This window comes from Heterodontus francisci, chromosome 6 (assembly GCF_036365525.1).
Source record: "Heterodontus francisci isolate sHetFra1 chromosome 6, sHetFra1.hap1, whole genome shotgun sequence".
Taxonomy (NCBI): Eukaryota; Metazoa; Chordata; class Chondrichthyes; order Heterodontiformes; family Heterodontidae; genus Heterodontus; species Heterodontus francisci.
This window is the reverse complement of record NC_090376.1, coordinates 119,915,482-119,934,180: the sequence shown is the minus strand read 5'-3', so window position 1 is coordinate 119,934,180 and position 18,699 is coordinate 119,915,482. Positions and strand designations below refer to the sequence as shown.

General features: G+C 41.7%; 1 protein-coding gene across 2 annotated transcripts in view; it reads right to left on the bottom strand.

Annotated features, from left to right (window-relative positions):
• Positions 1-13,025: 13,025 nt before the first annotated feature.
• naa50 (N-alpha-acetyltransferase 50, NatE catalytic subunit) overlaps positions 13,026-18,699 on the bottom strand; it is a 34,256-nt gene continuing 28,582 nt past the window's right edge. For both annotated transcript variants that reach the window (XM_068032924.1, XM_068032925.1), the window contains exons 3-5: positions 17,897-18,016; positions 14,028-14,094; positions 13,026-13,683 (exon numbers count right to left, since the gene is read on the bottom strand). In XM_068032924.1, the coding sequence (XP_067889025.1) occupies positions 13,512-13,683; positions 14,028-14,094; positions 17,897-18,016 (359 nt within the window). In that variant the 3' untranslated portion in view covers positions 13,026-13,511. The remainder of the gene's footprint in view (positions 13,684-14,027; positions 14,095-17,896; positions 18,017-18,699) is intronic.

Below are 18,699 nucleotides of genomic sequence, written 5' to 3'. Positions count from 1 at the left end.
TTGGACTGTAAATTTGCAAGGACTCTAATTTTTTCTATTTTAAATGTTTACATCTTCATAGTGTTTAAGAATTTAGTTCTAATTAAAGAGTTAATTTGTTGATTTAAAGACACCTGGTTTGGTTAGCCTCATTCGGGGGTTAATAAATGGCACAATTTGGCTAGGTCTTTCTTTAATTTGGAAAGTTTTAAATAATATGTTAGGTGATCTGTGGAGCAATGGGATTGAATTAACAGTGCGTTTCTCCCACCACATTCAGAATCGTATATTTTAATTGGGGGCTTTGACTGGAGCAGTCGATCGTAATATATTTATTGGGGGCTCATCTGCGATTTGAATAACATTAATTGGGTTTCTTGGGATTTGAATCATATCTTAATTGGGGGCTTGCTCGCAGTTGAATCATATTTAATTCGGTGGCTCACGTCTGGGATGAGAATCAGACAAATTTGGAGAGCTTGCATTTGAAATCATAGTAATTACTCGTCTCCGGGATAACATATTTAAATTGGTGTCTTGCGTTTGGCATCAGATTAATTGCTCTCGAGTCTGGGATTTTATCACTTGGAAACTTGATTGTTGGGATCTAAATCTGACACCAATTACAAAGAAATTAAAAGAACCAGGTCTCTTGTATAATAAGGTACAGTCTATACCATTCTTATGGCATTAGTGGTTGTAGCAGAGTTTTTGGGAAAGCAGAATGTTCCCCTGAATGACTTGATAACTTTAACTAAGAACAAATTAAAAGAATTGGCAGCGAAATTGGGGTTGGTGGTGCCAAAAAAGCAGAGATAATTGGAACATCTGGAATTAGCAGAAGATGATGATGATGATGATAATACAGATGAAGGGCAATACAAGGAACAAGAAGGTAGTAGGTCCAAGAGTGATGCAGTGGTATTGGCTAGGATTCAGTTCGAAACAAAAAAAACTTGAGGTAGAAAAAGAATTAAGAAAACTTGAATTGGAAAAAGAGGAAAGGGAGAAAGAGAGAGCATTTCAGAGAGAATGTGAAAAAGAGAGGGAATTTAAGTTAAAAGAGATAGTACTAAGACAAAGGGTAGTCTTAAATCCAGGGAAAATTTGGGTCAGGAAGAATCTGAATTTAGATCAGGACCAGCGAGAAGTTGTTTAAATTTATACAGGCTCTTCCAAAGTTCGAGGAAAGGGACATAGAGGCATTTTTCATATCTTTTGAAAAAATAGCCAAACATGAACTGGCTGAAAGAAAGCTGGACATTGCTTATGCAGGGCGGGCTGGTAGGCAGAGCTCATGAAGTTTCTGCCATGCTTTCTGAAGAGACTTCTGCAGATTATGAGATGGCAAAAAAGGCTATTCTCGCTGTGTATGAGTTAGTCCCTGAAGTTTAACGTCAGAAGTTTAGGAACCTACGGAGATTGACTGGGCAGACTTATTTAAAATTTGAGAGGGTGAAGCAAATGAATTTTGACAGTTGGATATGGGCATTAAAGATAGAAACCACATATGAGAACCTTCGAGAATTGATTCTCTTAGAAGAATTTAAAAACTCCATTCCTTCAGTAGTGAGAACTCATATAGATAACCTGAAAGCTAGGCAAGCAGCAGAGATTGCTGATGATTTTGAGCTTGTGAATAAGCCAACCTATTTTGTCCATCACCCCCATAAACCCAAGAAGGATAGAAAGTGGGAGAGTGAAAAGAAGACAAGTAGCTGGGGACAAGAAGGAACAGCTGGGAATGCCCCAGGATCACCTCCTCAGGTCAGAAAGGAAGGTGCTGAGGGTAGAAGTGAGGTTCGCAAGCCAAAGTGTTATCATTGCAACACAATGGGTCATCTTTGTTCAGAGTGCTGGAATTTGCGATGTAAACCCATAGGACTTGTTGGGGTACGCAAAGTTAGTGCAGAGGAAAAGACTCTGACTGAGAGTATAGCAGACCAGGCTATAGCTTTAACGACAGCTGTGAATGTGAAATCAGATACTAAAACTAAGAAGAGTGTAGAGATTAAGAATAAAATACCTGAGAGTTATAATGATTTTTTGTCAAAGGGGAGAGTAACTCCGTATCCTGTAAGTGAGGCAGAAAAACCTATCATTATACTCAGGGATACAGGAGCAACCCAACACTCTTGCTGAGGAAAGATATGAGGTTTCCACCAGGGAGCACCTTGAACGCTAAGGTTTTAGTTAATGGAATTGGTGGGGTGTGTATACCTGTACCTTTGTATAATGTACGCCTAGAGAGTGACTTAATATCTGGGATAGTAACTGTAGGTGTTGTTCACGGTTTACCAGTAAAGGGAATTGATCTACTCCGAGGAAATTATTTGGCTGGATCAAAAATATCAGTTTCTCCTATCGTTACAGAGGAACCATGTGAAATTAAGGAAACAGAGCAATTACATGAACAAGTTCCAGGAATATTTCCTGCGCGTGTAGTTACCCAAGCAATGGCTAAACAGGATCTACTGTCGGAGGTAAAAGGGGCACCACAAATAGACAGCCAGGCATCTGAAACCTTATTTGGGGATTTAGATAATCCAAGTGAGATGTTTAACAGATCATCTCCCATTGCAGCACAGCAAGCTGATCCAGAGATCTACCAAATAGCACAGACGGCTCTGTCAGAAGCTGAGGGGAAAGGCATTCCGGAAGGCTATTATATGGCAAACGGGGTTTTGAGGAAGAAATGGAGACTGCCTCAAGGACCTGCCGACAAAGACTGGACAGTTGTTGAACAGATAGTGGTACCACCTAAATATCAACAAGAATTATTAAGGTTAGCACATGACATTCCTTTTTCAGGACATAGGGGAATTCGGAAGACCAAATCACACATCAGCCAACATTATTACTGGCCAGGTCTTACAAAGGATGTAAGACAATTTTGTAGGGCATGCCACACCTGTCAAACCACAACCTACCATAAAACCAGGGGATAAGGTTACCGTCACAGGGAGAACCAGTGAAAGCATGGTTCAGTGGCCCATATAGAGTGATCGAAAAAGTGGGTAAGGTAGATGACTTGACTGACACCCCTGATCACCGGATGAAGAACTGGTTGTGCCACATTAATTTGCTCAAACCATATTACCGCAGGGAGGAGGATAAGGCAGTATAGGTATGTCAGGTAATCGGGACAGTGGAGAAGGAAAAGGATAGTGAGGATGAGGCAGAGGTAGGCCTAGGAAATTCTCAGATTGAACCTCTAACTATCCCATTAGTGAATGCAGAACGGCTAGGAAAATTAAACAATTGGCTTTTACACTTGGAAGCAAAACAGCGTGAAGTCCTAACCAGGATTTTCACAATGTTTCAAAAAGTTTGTAGGGATAAGCCAGGATCTACAATCTTAACCACATGTGATGTGGGTATAGGGGAACCATTCCTTTAAAACGACATCCTTGTTGCTTAGGTCCAGACAGACAGCCCGAGTGGAAGCAGAGGTGCAATGCATGCTGAAGGGCAGCTTAGATAAACCTAGTCAGGACAGCTGGAATTCGCTGATGGTCTTGATGACTAAACCTGGTGGGATGGCTCAAACTTGCATAAACTCTAGAAAAGTCACCGTTGTAAAGAAGGCAGACTCCTACCCAAATTCTCATTTAAAGGACTGTATGGACTGAGTGGGCAACACAATGTGTCTTAAAGAGACAGATGTGTTAGAAGGATACTGTCAAATTCCTTTGACACCCCAGGGGAAGAAAAAATCAGCTTCTGTTACACTGGACAGAGTTTTCCAGTGTCAAGTGATGCCACATAGGTTAAGGGATACTTAAGAAACTTCTCACAGAATTGTAAACCCAGTAGCGGTCAGTGCTGCTAGCTGTGCAATTCACCTGGCTGAGCTGATGGATAATAGGGACACTTGGAAGGAAAAAAACAATTGGAAGACTATGCTTGTAAATTTGAAATGGGTTAATTGGAACAACCTTTTGAAAATTTAAAGACGAAATGTTTAGTTTAGAGATACAGCACTGAAACAGGCCCTTCGGCCCACCGAGTCTGTGCCGACCATCAACCACCCATTTATACTAATCCTACACTAATCCCACATTCCTACCACATCCCCACCTGTCCCTATATTTCCCTACCACCTACCTATACTAGGGGTAATTTATAATGGCCAATTAACCTATCAACCTGCAAGTCTTTGGCATGTGGGAGGAAACCGGAGCACCCGGAGTAAACCCACGCAGACACAGGGAGAACTTGCAAACTCCACACAGGCAGTACCCAGAATTGAACCCGGGTCACTGGAGCTGTGAGGCTGCGGTGCTAACCACTGCGCCACTGGGCCGCCCAAGTTCTGGTGGAACTTGTTGCTGTAGTCTAAACATTTTTTTTTTAGAAATGTGTATATCTCTAAATGCGTGAAAAAAAGTTAGAATTTTTTCAATTTGTATTTTCTTTACCCATTGTAAACAGATGCATTTCAGGAATGGTGTTTCATTCCACTAGGGGCGGAGGTGTCATGGTCCTGTAGTATTTTTCCAGGAATATGCGGTTTGCCTTTAAGGCTTGCAAAGGTTCAGTATTGCTTTAAGAACCAGCAAGCCTCAGGAGTTATAGGAAGGTGCATTTTCGTTGCCTTAGAAACAACCATTTGGAGACTGCGATTCAAAGGGTGCATTCTCATTACCATGGATACAACCACTGGGAGTGAGTATCAAGCGATACATTTGTTACAATTCAATTTTGAACTGGCTTTTTAGTTGAAGATAGTTTGTTCTAACAGAATACAGACACAGAGGACACACAGACAGACACCTGTGGTGTTTAGCACCTGGAAAAAGAGCTCTCAGCCATTTAAACTGAAGGAACTGGATTTTTGACTTTTTAATTATCTCTCAAAATTCTAAAAAAAAAAGTCAAGCCAAAACAGAAACCTCTGGTAATTTAAACTGAAGGAAGGGAAGCTAGACTGTGACAATCTTTTATCCCTCAAAAACTCTAAAGTCAGATTGATTCTATTGAAAGTGTTTGCAAGTCGTTAATTGTTGAAATTCGCTGGAGAAGGAAAGCATCACCCACTGCTGAAGTTATACAATGGACTGCTGTACTGTGGAAGAACCTTTTTTCTGCATCGGACAACTGTGAGGACTTCAAGCAACACTCTGTGAGGACTTCAAGCAACATTAGACTGTAAATTTGCAAGGACTCTATTTTTTTCTATTTTAAATGTTGTTTATATCTTCATAGTGTTTAAGAATTTATTTCTTCTAATTAAAGAGTTAATTTGTTGATTTAAAGACACCTAGTTTGGTTAGCCTCGTTCGGGGGTTAATAGATGGTACAATTTGGCTAGGTCTTCCTTTAATTTGGAAAGTTTTAAATGATATGTTAGGTGATCTGTGGAGCGACGGGGTTGAATTAACAGTGCATTTCTCCCACAATCAGAATCGTATATTTTGATTGGGGGTTTTGACTGGAGCAAACAATTTGAAATTAAATATGGGCAAGTATTAAGTCATATGCATGGGACCAGGAAACTCCAAGAATGTTTATACTGTGCAAAAGTATTCTCTAAACAAAATAGACGAGAAAAGAAGAAGGGTGCACAAAAGCAGTGCGTATTTGCTATAGGGAAAGGAATATAGGAAATAGGAGCAGGAATAGGCCATTCGGCCCCTCGAGCCTGCTCTTCCATTCAATTAGGTCATGGCTGATCTTCTACCTCAATGCCATTTTCCTGCACAATCCCTTGATATCTTTAAGATCTAGAAATCTATCGATCTCTGTCTTGAATATACCCGATGACTGAGCCTCCACAGTCCTCTGGGGCAGAAAATTCCAAAGACTCACCACCCTCTGAGTGAAGAAATCCCTCCTCATCTCAGTCCTAAATGGCCTACCTCTTATTCTGAGACTGTGTCCCCTGGTTCTAGACCCCCAGCCAGGGGAAACATCCTTCCTGCATCTACCCTGTCAAGCCCTGTAATGAGATCACCTCTCATTCTTCTAAACTCTAGAAAATACAGGCCCAATCTCCTCAATCTCTCCTCTTAGGACAATCCCGCCATCCCAGGAATCAGTCTAGTGAACCTTCGTTGCACTCCCTCCATAGTAAGTATATCCTTTCTTAGGTAAGGATACCAAAACTGTACACAATACTGCAGGTGTGGTCTCACCAAAGCTCTATACAATTGCAGCAAGACTTCTTTACTCCTGTACTCAAATCCTCTTGCAATAAAAGCCAAAATACCATTTGCAGGAAACAGCGGCTTTAGGTTATAGTGGTAGCATCAGTGAGGGCAAATGACAAATACACACTACGAGTATTGCAATCAGTTTTGGAACCCACACTTGAAGCATATTGAGGCACTGTAAAGGAGTCAGAGGAGGTAACAGGATGTTATAAACTCTTCATTATCAGGAGAGATAGGAGTTACCCATCACCCCTGTGCTCATAGGCCTACATTGGCTCCTAGTTAAGCAATGCCTTGATTTAAAAATTCTCATCCTTGTTTTCAAATCCCTGCATGGTCTCACCACCTCCCTATCTCTGTAACCATCCAGCCCTACAAATCGCCGAGATACCTGCACTCCTCTAATTCGTACCTCCAATTTTCATTATCAAGAAGTTCAACACGTTGTTACACAAACTGCTTCTTCCCCTCTCTCCTCACAAACTCCTAAATCTAGGCTTCTAATCCTCTTAAAGAAGGAGGCAGAGTGAGAGAGATGGTGAGTCTTGGGTAGTGAATTCCAGAGTTTAGGGCCAAGGCAGCTAAAGGCTTTAGAAAGACTTACATTTATCGAGCACCTTTCATGACCTCGGGACATGTCAAAGCACTTTACAGCCAATTAAGTGCAGTCACTGTTGTGATGTAGGAAATGTGACAGCCAATATGCACACAGCCAGATCCCGCAAATAGCAATGTGATAATCAGATTTTTTTTTAGGAAAGTCATGTTCGTTCAACACGAGCTAGGTCACCACTTTAAATAAAAGTCCAGCCATATCTTGGAAGCACCACGACTGGGAAGAGTCCTGCACTGATCAATCAGCTTTATATGAAGGTGCGACTGACAAGACATTGAAAATGCCACGGGTCTAGCAGGAGGAGGAACTTGAGGCAAAGTTCACAGTAGCTTGCATAACAAGACTATTGGCAGAAAACAGCGTTACTTTAATTTTTGATCTTTGTCTAAACTTCCTGTAGACTTCTATCCTGAAATTGTGCTGGGGGAGTGAGTTTAAACAACTTTCACCTGAGAGAGAGAGGACACTGCATACAACGATGTTAAAACAGGAAGATTGGCCTTTTTATTTGGGACAGCCTCAGATCGAACCAAATTAAAGTTATGGCGATGAAAAGAATTGACACAGATGAATCCAAAGCATAATGGTGAATAATTCAACCAAAATGAGAAGAAAATCGCAGCTAACATAAAAATGGAATCCAAAAGTCTTCTATAGGTATATAAATAGTAAAAGGGTAGTAAAAGGAGGAGTGGGGCCGATTCAAGACCAAAAAAAGGGGATCGATGCATAGAGGCAGAGGGAATGGGCTGAGGTATTAAATGAGTACTTTGCATCTGTCTTTGCCAAGGAAGAAGATGCTGCCAAAGTCATAGTGAAAGAGGAGGTAGTTGAGATACTGGATGGGCTAAAAATTGATAAAGAGGAGGTATTGGTACGACTGAGGCAGGAGTAATGCACTGTTAATTCAGTCCCACTACTCCACAGGTCACAGCATATGAGTAAAGTTTCCCACCTACTGGAAAAATAGCCAAATTAATCACTTTATTTATCCCCAGAATAAAGCATGCCAAACCAGGTTTCTTTAAACAACAAAACTATTAATTAATAAACCAGGTTTTAAACGATAATGAGATGAATCGACATATATGAAAAGACTTTATAGCTCCTTAATCTTCCTAACCCTCATGCACACACACACACACATTCAATTATCAACGGTTAACCAGGGAAAATGGTTGTATTGACTTTACAAGAGTCTCTTAGGAATAAATAAATAAATAACTAGGTTGTAACGTTTGGTTTTATTTTCCTGGAAATGTGACGTGTCCCAGAGTCAAATAGTTAGATGCCACTCAATGTCTCTCCAGGTGAAATTAATGAACAGTCTATGATGGGTAGGCGTTCAAGGTAGTTCATCTGCAGCAGGTGTCACACAGATCTTCTGGCAACAGGGCTATTTAAATTTTAATGTAGCAGTCGAACAGTAGAAACTTTCTTGAGATTTTAGGAGCTTCCAAAAACACAAAAGTCAACAGGATTTACTCTTAGCAAAGGAGCCTAGGAGCCTTCTCCACAGAGCAATTACAGAATTCACTCTTCAGGCAGGAATCCTTGAATAAAGGCAACAGCAACTTGTCACACCTGAAAGAGACTTCCTTACTCCAAAGCAGTATTTCTCCACAGAGGGTAGCAATCCCTCTTTTCTCTGGGTCTCTTACTCTCTCTACAGGCAGGTCAAAACTTCACCTTAAATGTAGCACTTTTCCCCTTGAAATGCAGAGCTTATTTTCAGAGAGAACAGGCCTTTTCCCTCTGATCTATCAGCAACTCACAGCTCTCTTTCTGTCCAGTTTCACTACAGAACTGCAACTCCCAGTTTTTTTTCCACAGGAGTCATAAGGCCGTCATAAAATCTTGCTGTTGCTCGGATACAAATTGCCTCATACTCTTCAAACACCAAATGTCAACATTCAATGCACAAAAGGATTTTTTTTCTCATCAGTTTTAAAGGCACACAGACCTTCTATTTAAAAAAAAACTCCTATGACAGTATTAAAAGGTTGGCTGTTGATAAGTCACCAGGACTGGATCAGATACATCAGAGGATACTGAAGGAAGGGGGACATTACAGAGGCACTGTCCATAATCTTCCAATCCTCCTTAGATCGAGGGGTGGTGCCAGAGGACGAGAGAATTTCAAATGTTACAGCCTTGTTCAAAAAAGCTTGCAAGGATAATCCCAACAACTACAGGACGGTCAGTTTAATCTCAGTGGTGGGAAAGCTTTTCGAAATGATAATACAGTACAAAGTTAACGGTCACTTGTACAGATGTAGATTAATGAATGAAAGCCAATATGAATTTGTTAAAGGCAAATCCTGTTTAACTTCACTTGATTGAGTCTTTTTGATGAAGTAACAGAGAGGGTTAATGAGGGTGTACATCAACTTCCAAAAGGCATTTGATGAAAGTGCATTTGATAAGGCAGCTAAAGGCCTTTGAAAGACTTGCATTTACAGAGCACCTTTCATGACCTCAGGATATGCCAAAGCACTTTACAGCCAATTAAGTACTTTTGAAGCGTAGTCACTGTTGTGATATAGAAAATGTGACAGCCAACCTGCACTCAGCAAGATCCCACAAATATCAATGTGATATAGATTTTTTTTTTAGCAGTGATGTTCGTTCAACACGAGCTGAGCCACCGCTTTAAATAAAAGTCCAGCCACACCTGGGATGCACCACGGCCGGGAAGAGTCCTGTACTGATCCCAGTTCACGCAGTGCCCTCTCTGTTGTTTGCCTCGTAACTTCTCAGGTGAAAGTTGTTCAATCTCACTCCCCCAGCACAATTTCAGGATAGAAGTCTACAGGAAGCTTAGACAAAGAGCAAAAATTAAAGTAACGCTGTTTTCTGCCAAGTCTTGTTATACAAGCTACTGTGAACTTTGCCTCAAGTTCCTCCTCCTGGTCAACCTCAATGTCTTGTCAGTCACACCTTCAGCAAAGTTAAAGCCATGGAATAAAAGGGATAGTGGCAGCATGGATACGAAGTTGGCTGAGTAAGAAAAAACAGAGTAATGGTGAATGGTTGTTTTTGGACAGGAGAAAGGTACTTTTGTGGGGTTCCCCAGGGGTCGGTATTAGGACCCCTGCTTTTCTTGATCTATATTAATGACTTAGACTTGGGTGTGCAGGGCACAATTTCAAATTTTGCAGATGACACAAAGCTTGAAGACATTGTGAACTGTGAGGAGGATAGTGAGAGACTTCAAGACGACATAGGCTGGTGGAATGGACGGACAAGTGGCAGATGAAATTTAATGCAGAGAAGTGTGAAGTGATTCATTTTGGTAGGAAGAATGAGGAGAGGCAATATAAAATAAAAAATACAATTCTAAAGGGAGGGCAGGAGCAGAGGGACCTGGGATTATATGTGCACAGCTCATTCAAGGTAGCAGGGCAGGTTGGGAAAGCATACAGGATCCTGAGCTTTATAAATAGAGGCATAGAGTACAAAAGCAAGAATTTATGGTGAACCTTTATAAAAACACTGGTTCACCTCAACTGGAATATTATGTCCAATTCTGGGCACTGCATTTTAGGAAGGATGTGAAGCAATTACAGTGCAGAAAAGATTTACAAGAATGGTTCCAGGGATGAAGGGTTTCAGTTATATGGATAGATAGGGCAGCACAGTGGTTAGCACCACAGCATCACAACTCCAGCGACCTGGGTTCGGTTCTAGATACTGCCTGTGTGGAGTTTGCAAGTTCTCCCTGTGACCGCGTGGGTTTCTGCCAGGTGCTCCGGTTTCCTCCCACTGCCAAAGACTCACAGGTTGATAGGTAAATTGTCCCTAGTATAGGTAGGAGAATATGGGATTAATGTAGGAGGGGATGTGGTAGGGAATATGGGATTAATGTAGGATTAGTATAAATGGGTGGTTGATGGTCGGCACATACTCTGTGGGCCGAAGGGCCTGTTTCAGTGCTGTATGACTATGAGATTGGAGAAGGTCGAGAGGAGATTTGATAGAAATGCTCAAAATCATGAGGGGTCTGGACAGAGTAGATAGGGAGAAACTATTCCCATTGGTGGACTATGACTCTATGGCTCTAGGACTCTAAGGGTCGAGGACACAGATTTAAGCTGATTGGCAAAAGATCCAGAGGTGACATGAGGAAAAACTTTTTACACAGTGAATAGTTAGGATCTGGAATTCACTGCCTGAGAGTGTGGTGGAGGCAGATTCAGTTGTAGCTTTCAAAAGGGAATTGGATAATAATCTAAAGAGTAAAAATGTGCAGGGGTACGGGGGAAAAGGCGAGGAAGTGCGACTAAGAGTTGTTTTTGGAAAGCTGGAATAGACACGATGGGCTGAATGGCCTCCTTCTGTGCTGCAAACCATCTATGATTCTATATGGTCAAGAGCTGTTATTATCGAGAATGCACTGTCTGAAAGAGTAATTGAGTATGTTCCATAAGGACCTTTCAAAAGGGAATTAGATATATACCTGAAAAGGAGAAATTTGCAGGGCTGTGGGGAAAGAGGTGGGAACAGTAGGGAGAGTGGAGGAGTGTGCAACCAATTGGATAGCTCTTTCAAAGAGCCAGCACAGATACTATGATTCTAAGAGGAATGTCCAACAGAATTTGGAACTTTTTGAAGAGGTGTAAGTTACCAACACTATGGAAACAGGTTGCATGAATGGTTCTAAGGACAACTTGAAGTATTTCTGGAGAGAAAAGGGATTGAGGGATATGGTGAGAAGGTAGGTAGCAGAGTGAGGGAAGACAAGCTTGTTGGGCCCAATAGACTTTTCTGATTCCAACCACTCTGCTGTATGTGGCAATTGTACAAGCACATTGTCCAGTATATTGCCGTAAGACAATGGCTCGCACATCCACACATCCAAGTGCCCCACAATGTGAAAAGGTAGGCATGGTTAACAAAAGGCAAATTTCAGCTTACAGCTCCATGCTCTGCATATGATACAGCAAATAAAAGGCTGCAACCTTACCTCAGCATTACACCAAGGATTAGAAACAGAAAGCAATGATTCTTTTTAATAAGCCATCCAAATCCCTTGACCGCATTAGCCTTGAAACTCACCACTATGTATCAAATGCATTACTTTATGGTGAAATTTACACCTGTTCCCTCATTTCTTTTCATTTGTTGTATTCATCATTGCTTCAAGTTTTTAGATGAACCAATTATAATACATTCTTACTCAACTGAAAATAGAACAATAATTGTATTTAATTTTTTTAAAATCCCATTTCTCCACCCACTGGGTGGGTAACAACAACTTCTATTTATTTAGCCTCTTTAATGAAATAATAGGTCCCAAGACACTTCACAGGAGGGTTATCAATCACGATTACACCAAGTAACACAAGGAGATATTAGGGCAGATGACCAAAGGCTTGGTCAAAGAGATAGGCTTCAAGGAGCATCTTAAAGGAGGAAAGAGGGTCAGAGAGGATGAGGGGTTTAGGGAAGGAATTCCAGCTTAGGGGCTCAGCACAGCCACCAATGGTGGAGCGACTAAAATTGGGATGCTCAAGAGGCCAGAATTGGAAGAGCACAGAAAACTCGGAGGGTCGTGGGGCTTGAGGATATTACAGAGATAGGGAGGGACGAGGCCACAGCAAGATTTTATTTTAAAAAAACAAAAATGAGGCATTGCTTAACCTGGAGTCAATGCAGGTCAGTGAGTGATGGGTCAATGAGACTTGGTGCACCTTGGAGAGGGGCAGCAGAGTTTTGGATGATCTCAATTTCAACCTCAACGGAGGGTAGATCATGGGAGACTGGCTCGGAGTGCATTGGAATGGTCGAGTCTGTAGGTAACAAAGGCATTGATGAAGGTTTCAGCAGCAAATGAGCTGGGGCAAGGATGGAGTTGGGCGATGTTGCTAAGCTGGTAATAGGCAGTCTTAGTGATGGCTCATGGTCAGTAATTATTTAGTGAAGCTTGTATGAGCTTGTTACCATGAATATTTCCATTCTTTTCCCTTTGATCATTTCCCAATTCCCACTAGCCCTGTTTGCTCATTAAATCTAACTCTTAATTATTTATCTGCTACCCCATTTCATCACCTCAGCCCCTAATAGCTGACCCTTTGTGTTCCAGCCATGAAATTCTGAGGTTTGGTTCAATCCAATCCTTGGTTTGGGTTGTGAAACAAACACCGCTGCACTAGACATTAAATACAAATGAATTCAGGAATTGAGATCAGTGTGGGGGTACATGGACAGCTCCAGGAGAACAAAGGACATGACTTGGTTCCTGCTGACAAAATGAACCAGTGAGCACTCCAGTATCATCTTTAAAATTGAAATATTTATTCCATGAAATGAAAAGTGGGAGATATAACTCCAATAGGCACAAATAAGTTCATAGGACAATTAGTTCTTGAAAGTACTAATTCAACTTTTATGGAAAAATGAACTATGCATGAATAGGTCTGGATTTTTTTTTTTTAAATACAAAATCAGATCACTTCTTTGCACGTTTGAACTGGAAAACAAAAATAATCCCATATAGAACCTGGTAAAGTAATAAAAACATGCCCAAACCCCATGCTTTGATTACAGTTCTGGCAGATGGGTTGCTTGTCCCAGATACATTAATTCTAACGGGTGAAGATACAGAATGCTTTATGCGAGAATAATTTTGAGTGGTTTCAGGTTAACGTGGTAAGAATATTGCCACAACGCGTTGTAGAGAACAGGTTCTCTCGACGCTCGCCCCCCAACCGTCTGTATAGACTTTTTTTGGCAACAAACGTGCAAGATCAGCCACAATTTCACTTCTGATTTTCCACACTCTGGCATGGAGAAATGTATTTGAGGGTTTTCTGCAAAACATGTGCATCAGCTGGCTCTATCCTCTTGTAGTAGTTCTTTTTAGTTTCTATTATTCCAAAGCCAAATTTTCTGTAGAATTCAATAGCTGATTCATTGCTGATCTGAACGTGCCTGGAAAGGTAAACATAATATTAATGCATGCAGCATTAGAAATTCAGCATTACTTATAGTACAGCTTTCGGTGAAGTGCTTTTGTTATGTTTGTAAGAACCATAGAAGGAAATAGCGTGGATGGATACAAGAAGTATCTCAGCGCTGAGTGCTGTTATTAAGGCTGCATTCAGAATGTGCAGTTGGAGGCTGTGGATAGATACATTCTGAGCGTACAGAAATTGTGTTTGCTAAACAAGCAAAGTCTCTGTAAAATGTTTTGCAAGAATCATCTCCAAATCTGCGTTTAACAAAACATTATCTGCTGGGAAGGAACTGGTTTGAAGAAAACAGTGCATACTCACAGATAAATATTGTCAAAAGTTCCATCCTTTTCACAGATGTTTAACACATGATTCAGCATTTTAGTTCCTAAACAATGAAAAAGAATAAATCATTCAATGCTGGGAGTCATTGCACATCACATGCCCTGAAAAATAAACTGTGCGCCATAAGTGGGCAAGTAATCCAACCTGTTACTAGCACGTAATCAGTGTACAGCATGATGAACTGCCACAATGAGGGCGGCACAGTGGCGCAGTGGCTAGCACCGCAGCCTCACAGCTCCAGGGACTGGGGTTCAATTCTGGGTACTGCCTGTGCGGAGTTTGCAAGTTCTCCCTGTGACCGCATGGGTTTTCCCCGGGTGCTCCGGTTTCCTCCCACAGCCAAAGACTTGCAGGTGATAGGTAAATTGGCCGTTGTAAATTGTCCCTAGTGTAGGTAGGTGGTAGGGAATATGGGATTACTGCAGGGTTAGTATAAATGGGTGGTTGTTGGTCGGCACAGACTCGGTGGGCTGAAGGGCCTGTTTCAGTGCTGTATCTCTAAATAAATAAATACACTGGAATTTCCCACAGCGCTGTGTCCTCCAGGAAACAGAATGGCCATAAATGTTCTCTGAATTTTGCAATGGATGCAGTACCTTTAAGTTGTCATAAAACATTTACTTTGTCTTCAAGTTTGAGTTCTGACATTTAAGCTAGGCTTTTACATTGGCTTACATTTCATTGTATTTACATTTGGAGTGGGATATTAAAGCATAAATGGGAATCTTCTCATTTTCCAAGTCATCAGATTGTCATAGAGTCATAGAGAGATACAGCACTGAAACAGGCCCTTCGGCCCACCGAGTCTGTGCCGACCAACAACCACCCATTTATACTAATCCTACATTAATCCCATATTCCCTACCACATCCCCACCATTCTCCTACCACCTACCTACACTAGGGGCAATTTACAATGGCCAATTTACCTATCAACCTGTAAGTCTTTGGCTGCGGGAGGAAACCGGAGCACCCGGCAGAAACCCACGCGGTCACAGGGAGAACTTGCAAACTCCACACAGGCAGTACCCAGAACCAAACCCGGGTTGCTGGAGCTGTGAGGCTGCGGTGCTAACCACTGCACCGCCCTTTTCTTGAGGTCCAGTTATCGAAGATGGAACTGGTAGTCATGACCCATTACAGTTTGCAATAAAAAGTCAGCAATGGCTGTTTGTCCCTGACAAAGTCCAGCATCACCATTTAAAGTGGAGATCCGCTGGAACAAATCCGCTGGAACAAAGGGCTCCAGGAGTTATTTTTTTCCCTCAGAGGCTGGTAATGGAACAGGCTTTAAAGTACCCAACTTTTATACATAACCTTTAACTGACTAATTCTTGTGCCAAGCTCTCTGCGGCTCTGGGACAGGCAAATTGTCAGAGCAGCTATAAAAAAATATGAATTCCATCCTGGGGTCACTGCAATGTCACACATCTTACAGAGCAACTATTATATTTTTGTTATAGTTGGGATACTATACGTTGAGTAGTGTGAACTCTTCGGCACTTTGAACAGATACATCCCAAATTCAAAATAGAAACAGGTTTAAAAGGCCATTAAGTAAAGAGATCTGATGAATTTACAGTCATCAGCTGGTGTTAAAGTCCATTGAACATACTCCCCTCCCAAATATTAGACAGGACTGAATGACTTGTGGAATTAGAAGATCTTAAGCAGAACAACAGACTGTTCTGATGAAAGGCTATCGGCTTGAAATGTTAAGTCTGCTTCTCTCTTCAGAGATGCTGCCAGACCTGCTGAGCATTGCCAGCATTGTGTGTCTCTGGTTTAGATGCAGCACAGTCTGATCAAACATGGACTTGTCCAAATAATTGCAATCAAAGTCCCCTCTGTATGTGGTGGTATAGGGACTTTATTGAGCAAAAGATTGTTTTTTTTATTAAATCACTAAAACCGTCAAGACATTTTGAATACAAATCCATGGAAACTGTGCATCCACGATCTCTGATCCAGTCCCATGCAGAAGCTTTCCGATATGTTCAGCGTCCAATTAATTACAATTCCATTCCAGCAGAAAACATTGGATACATTCCCTATATTCAGCTGTTAAACTGGTTTAACTTTGGGCTAGGTTTCTTGCCTACTAACCATGAATGGGCAGTAATAGCTAACTGTTAACACCTTTCACTAGTAAACTGGATGCTGGAATAGATAACTTTTATATTCAGATCTTAAATATACAAGAATGATGAGAATGTGGAACTCACTACCACAAGGAGTATTTGAAGCGAATAACATAGATGCATTTAAAGGAAAGATAGATAAAGACATGAGGGAGAAAGGAATAGGATATGCTGATAGGGTGAGATGAAGTAGGGTGGGAGGAGGCTTGCTTGGAGCACAAGCACTGGCATAGACTAGTTGGGCCTAAAGGCCCGTTTCTGTGCTGTAAATTGCTCCCTACAGCTCTCTGGATAACCACTTCATCATGGCCTAGCTGGCTCCTCAGTCCATTTGGCTTGTAGTTGTAGTGGAAATGCTCTTTTCCTCATGCAACAAAGAACAGTACAGCACAGGAACAGGCCATTCGACCCTTCAAGCCTGCGCCGATTTTGATGCCTGCCTAAACTAACACCTTCTGCACTTCCGGGGTCCGTATCCCTCTATTCCCATCCTATTCATGTATTTGTCAAGATGCCTCTTAAACATCGCTATCGTACCTGCTTCCACCACCTCCCCCGGCAGCAAGTTCCAGGCACTCACCACCCTCTGTGTCAAGAACTTGCCTCGCACATCCCCTCTAAACTTTGCCCCTCTCACCTTAAACCTATGTCCCCTAGTAACCGACTCCTCCACCATGGGAAAAAGCTTCTGACTATCCACTCTGTCCATGCCGCTCATAACTTTGTAAACCTCTATCATGTCGCCCCTCCACCTCCGTCGTTCCAGTGAAAACAATCAGAGTTTATCCAACCTCTCTCCTCATAGCTAATGCCCTCCAGACCAGGCAACATCCTGGTAAACCTCTTCTGTACCCTCTCCAAGGCCTCCACGTCCTTCTGGTCATGTGACGACCAGAATTGCACGCAATATTCTAAGTGTGGCCTAACTAAAGTTTAAAGTTTATCTTTTTCAAATATTTATCCACTACCCTTTTAAAAGTCATCATGGATTCTGCTTCCATCACTCTTTCTGGTAGGACATTCCATGATTTAACCTTCTTAGATGTCACCTAAAATCTCCCTCCTTAAATTGATGCCCTCTACTCATTGACCAGTGCAAATAGATTTTCTGAATTTATCTCATCAAAATCTCCAGAAATTCTGAAATTCTCCCAATTATCCAATCAAAATTAGGTGCCAGCACACTCACCTCTGAGTCAGAAGGTTGTGGGTTGGAGCCTTCAGATCTTTGAAGGTAGCAGGATGAATTAACAAAGCAGTTAATAAAGCATAAGGGATTCTTGGCTTCTGGATAAAGAATCTTTTCCATAGAATCTTACAGCACAGAAAGAAGCCATTCGGCCCATCACCTCTGTGCCAGCTCTTTGAAAGAGCTATCCAATTAGTCCCACTCTGTTTCAAGATTTTCAATTGGCCTCAGCCTTAACAGCTTTTTGGGGGACAGAGTTCCAGATTTCCACTACCCTTTCTGTGAAGAAGTGCATCCTGACATCACCCCTAAAGAGCCTAGCTCTAATTTTAAGGTTATGCCTCCTCGTCTTGGGCTCCCCCACCAGAGGAAATAATTTATCAATTCCCCTTAATTTTCTACACTGGAGGGAATACAAGCCTAGTCTAAGCAACCTAGTCTTATTCGCCAAGAAGCTTCATGAGTTACAAACGCATCAAAGGAAACTTGATTTTGCAATTTTCCTGTTCAGCTTACCTATTCCTAGCCTGCGGTACGGTGCCAGGCATCCCAGAGTCATGATGTACAATCGCTTTTGGTTTTGCGAATGATCCACTCTACAGCATACTGCACCCACTGCAATGTCATTGAAATACGCTGCAAGTAAAGCAGATAAAACAATTCTTAAACATCACCATTCAACACTAAATGTATAAAAATGTCCAAGCGCAATGCTGTAAAATTACTTTGCAAAACAGAAGTAATGCCCAAATAAAATCCATATAGACAGGTTGCAGAAGCTGGGGTTCCCTTTAGCTGATGGCACAAGGATTAGGGGGCACCGACTTAAGGTTTTGGGAAGAGATACAAGGGGGAACGTGAGGAATTTTTTTTTTAATGCAGTGAGTGATGACCTGGAACTTGCTGCCTGTGAAGGTGGTGGACGCGGAGATGATTAATGATTTCAAAAAAGAAATTGGATGGACGCTTGAGGGAAATAAAACTGCAGGGCTACGGGTATAGAGCTGGGGGAATGGGACTGACTGGATTGCCTTAGAGAGCTGGCAGGGACTTGATGGGCCCAATAGCCTCCTTCTGTGCCATAATGACTCTATAATAAACTGCAGTTATTTCCTCAGCAGTATATAATTTTCTCAACACAACATTTTGCTTCACTAAAGAGACTAAATTTTGTGTAAAGCATTAACCATATATTTTATAACTGACCACCTTTTTGAAAAACATCCTAAACTTTACAGTTCAGTTTGACCCGAGGAACCATTATTTCTGCCTCTCAGCTCTCTCCTCGGCTGCTCCAATGATGCGGGTTATGATTGTTA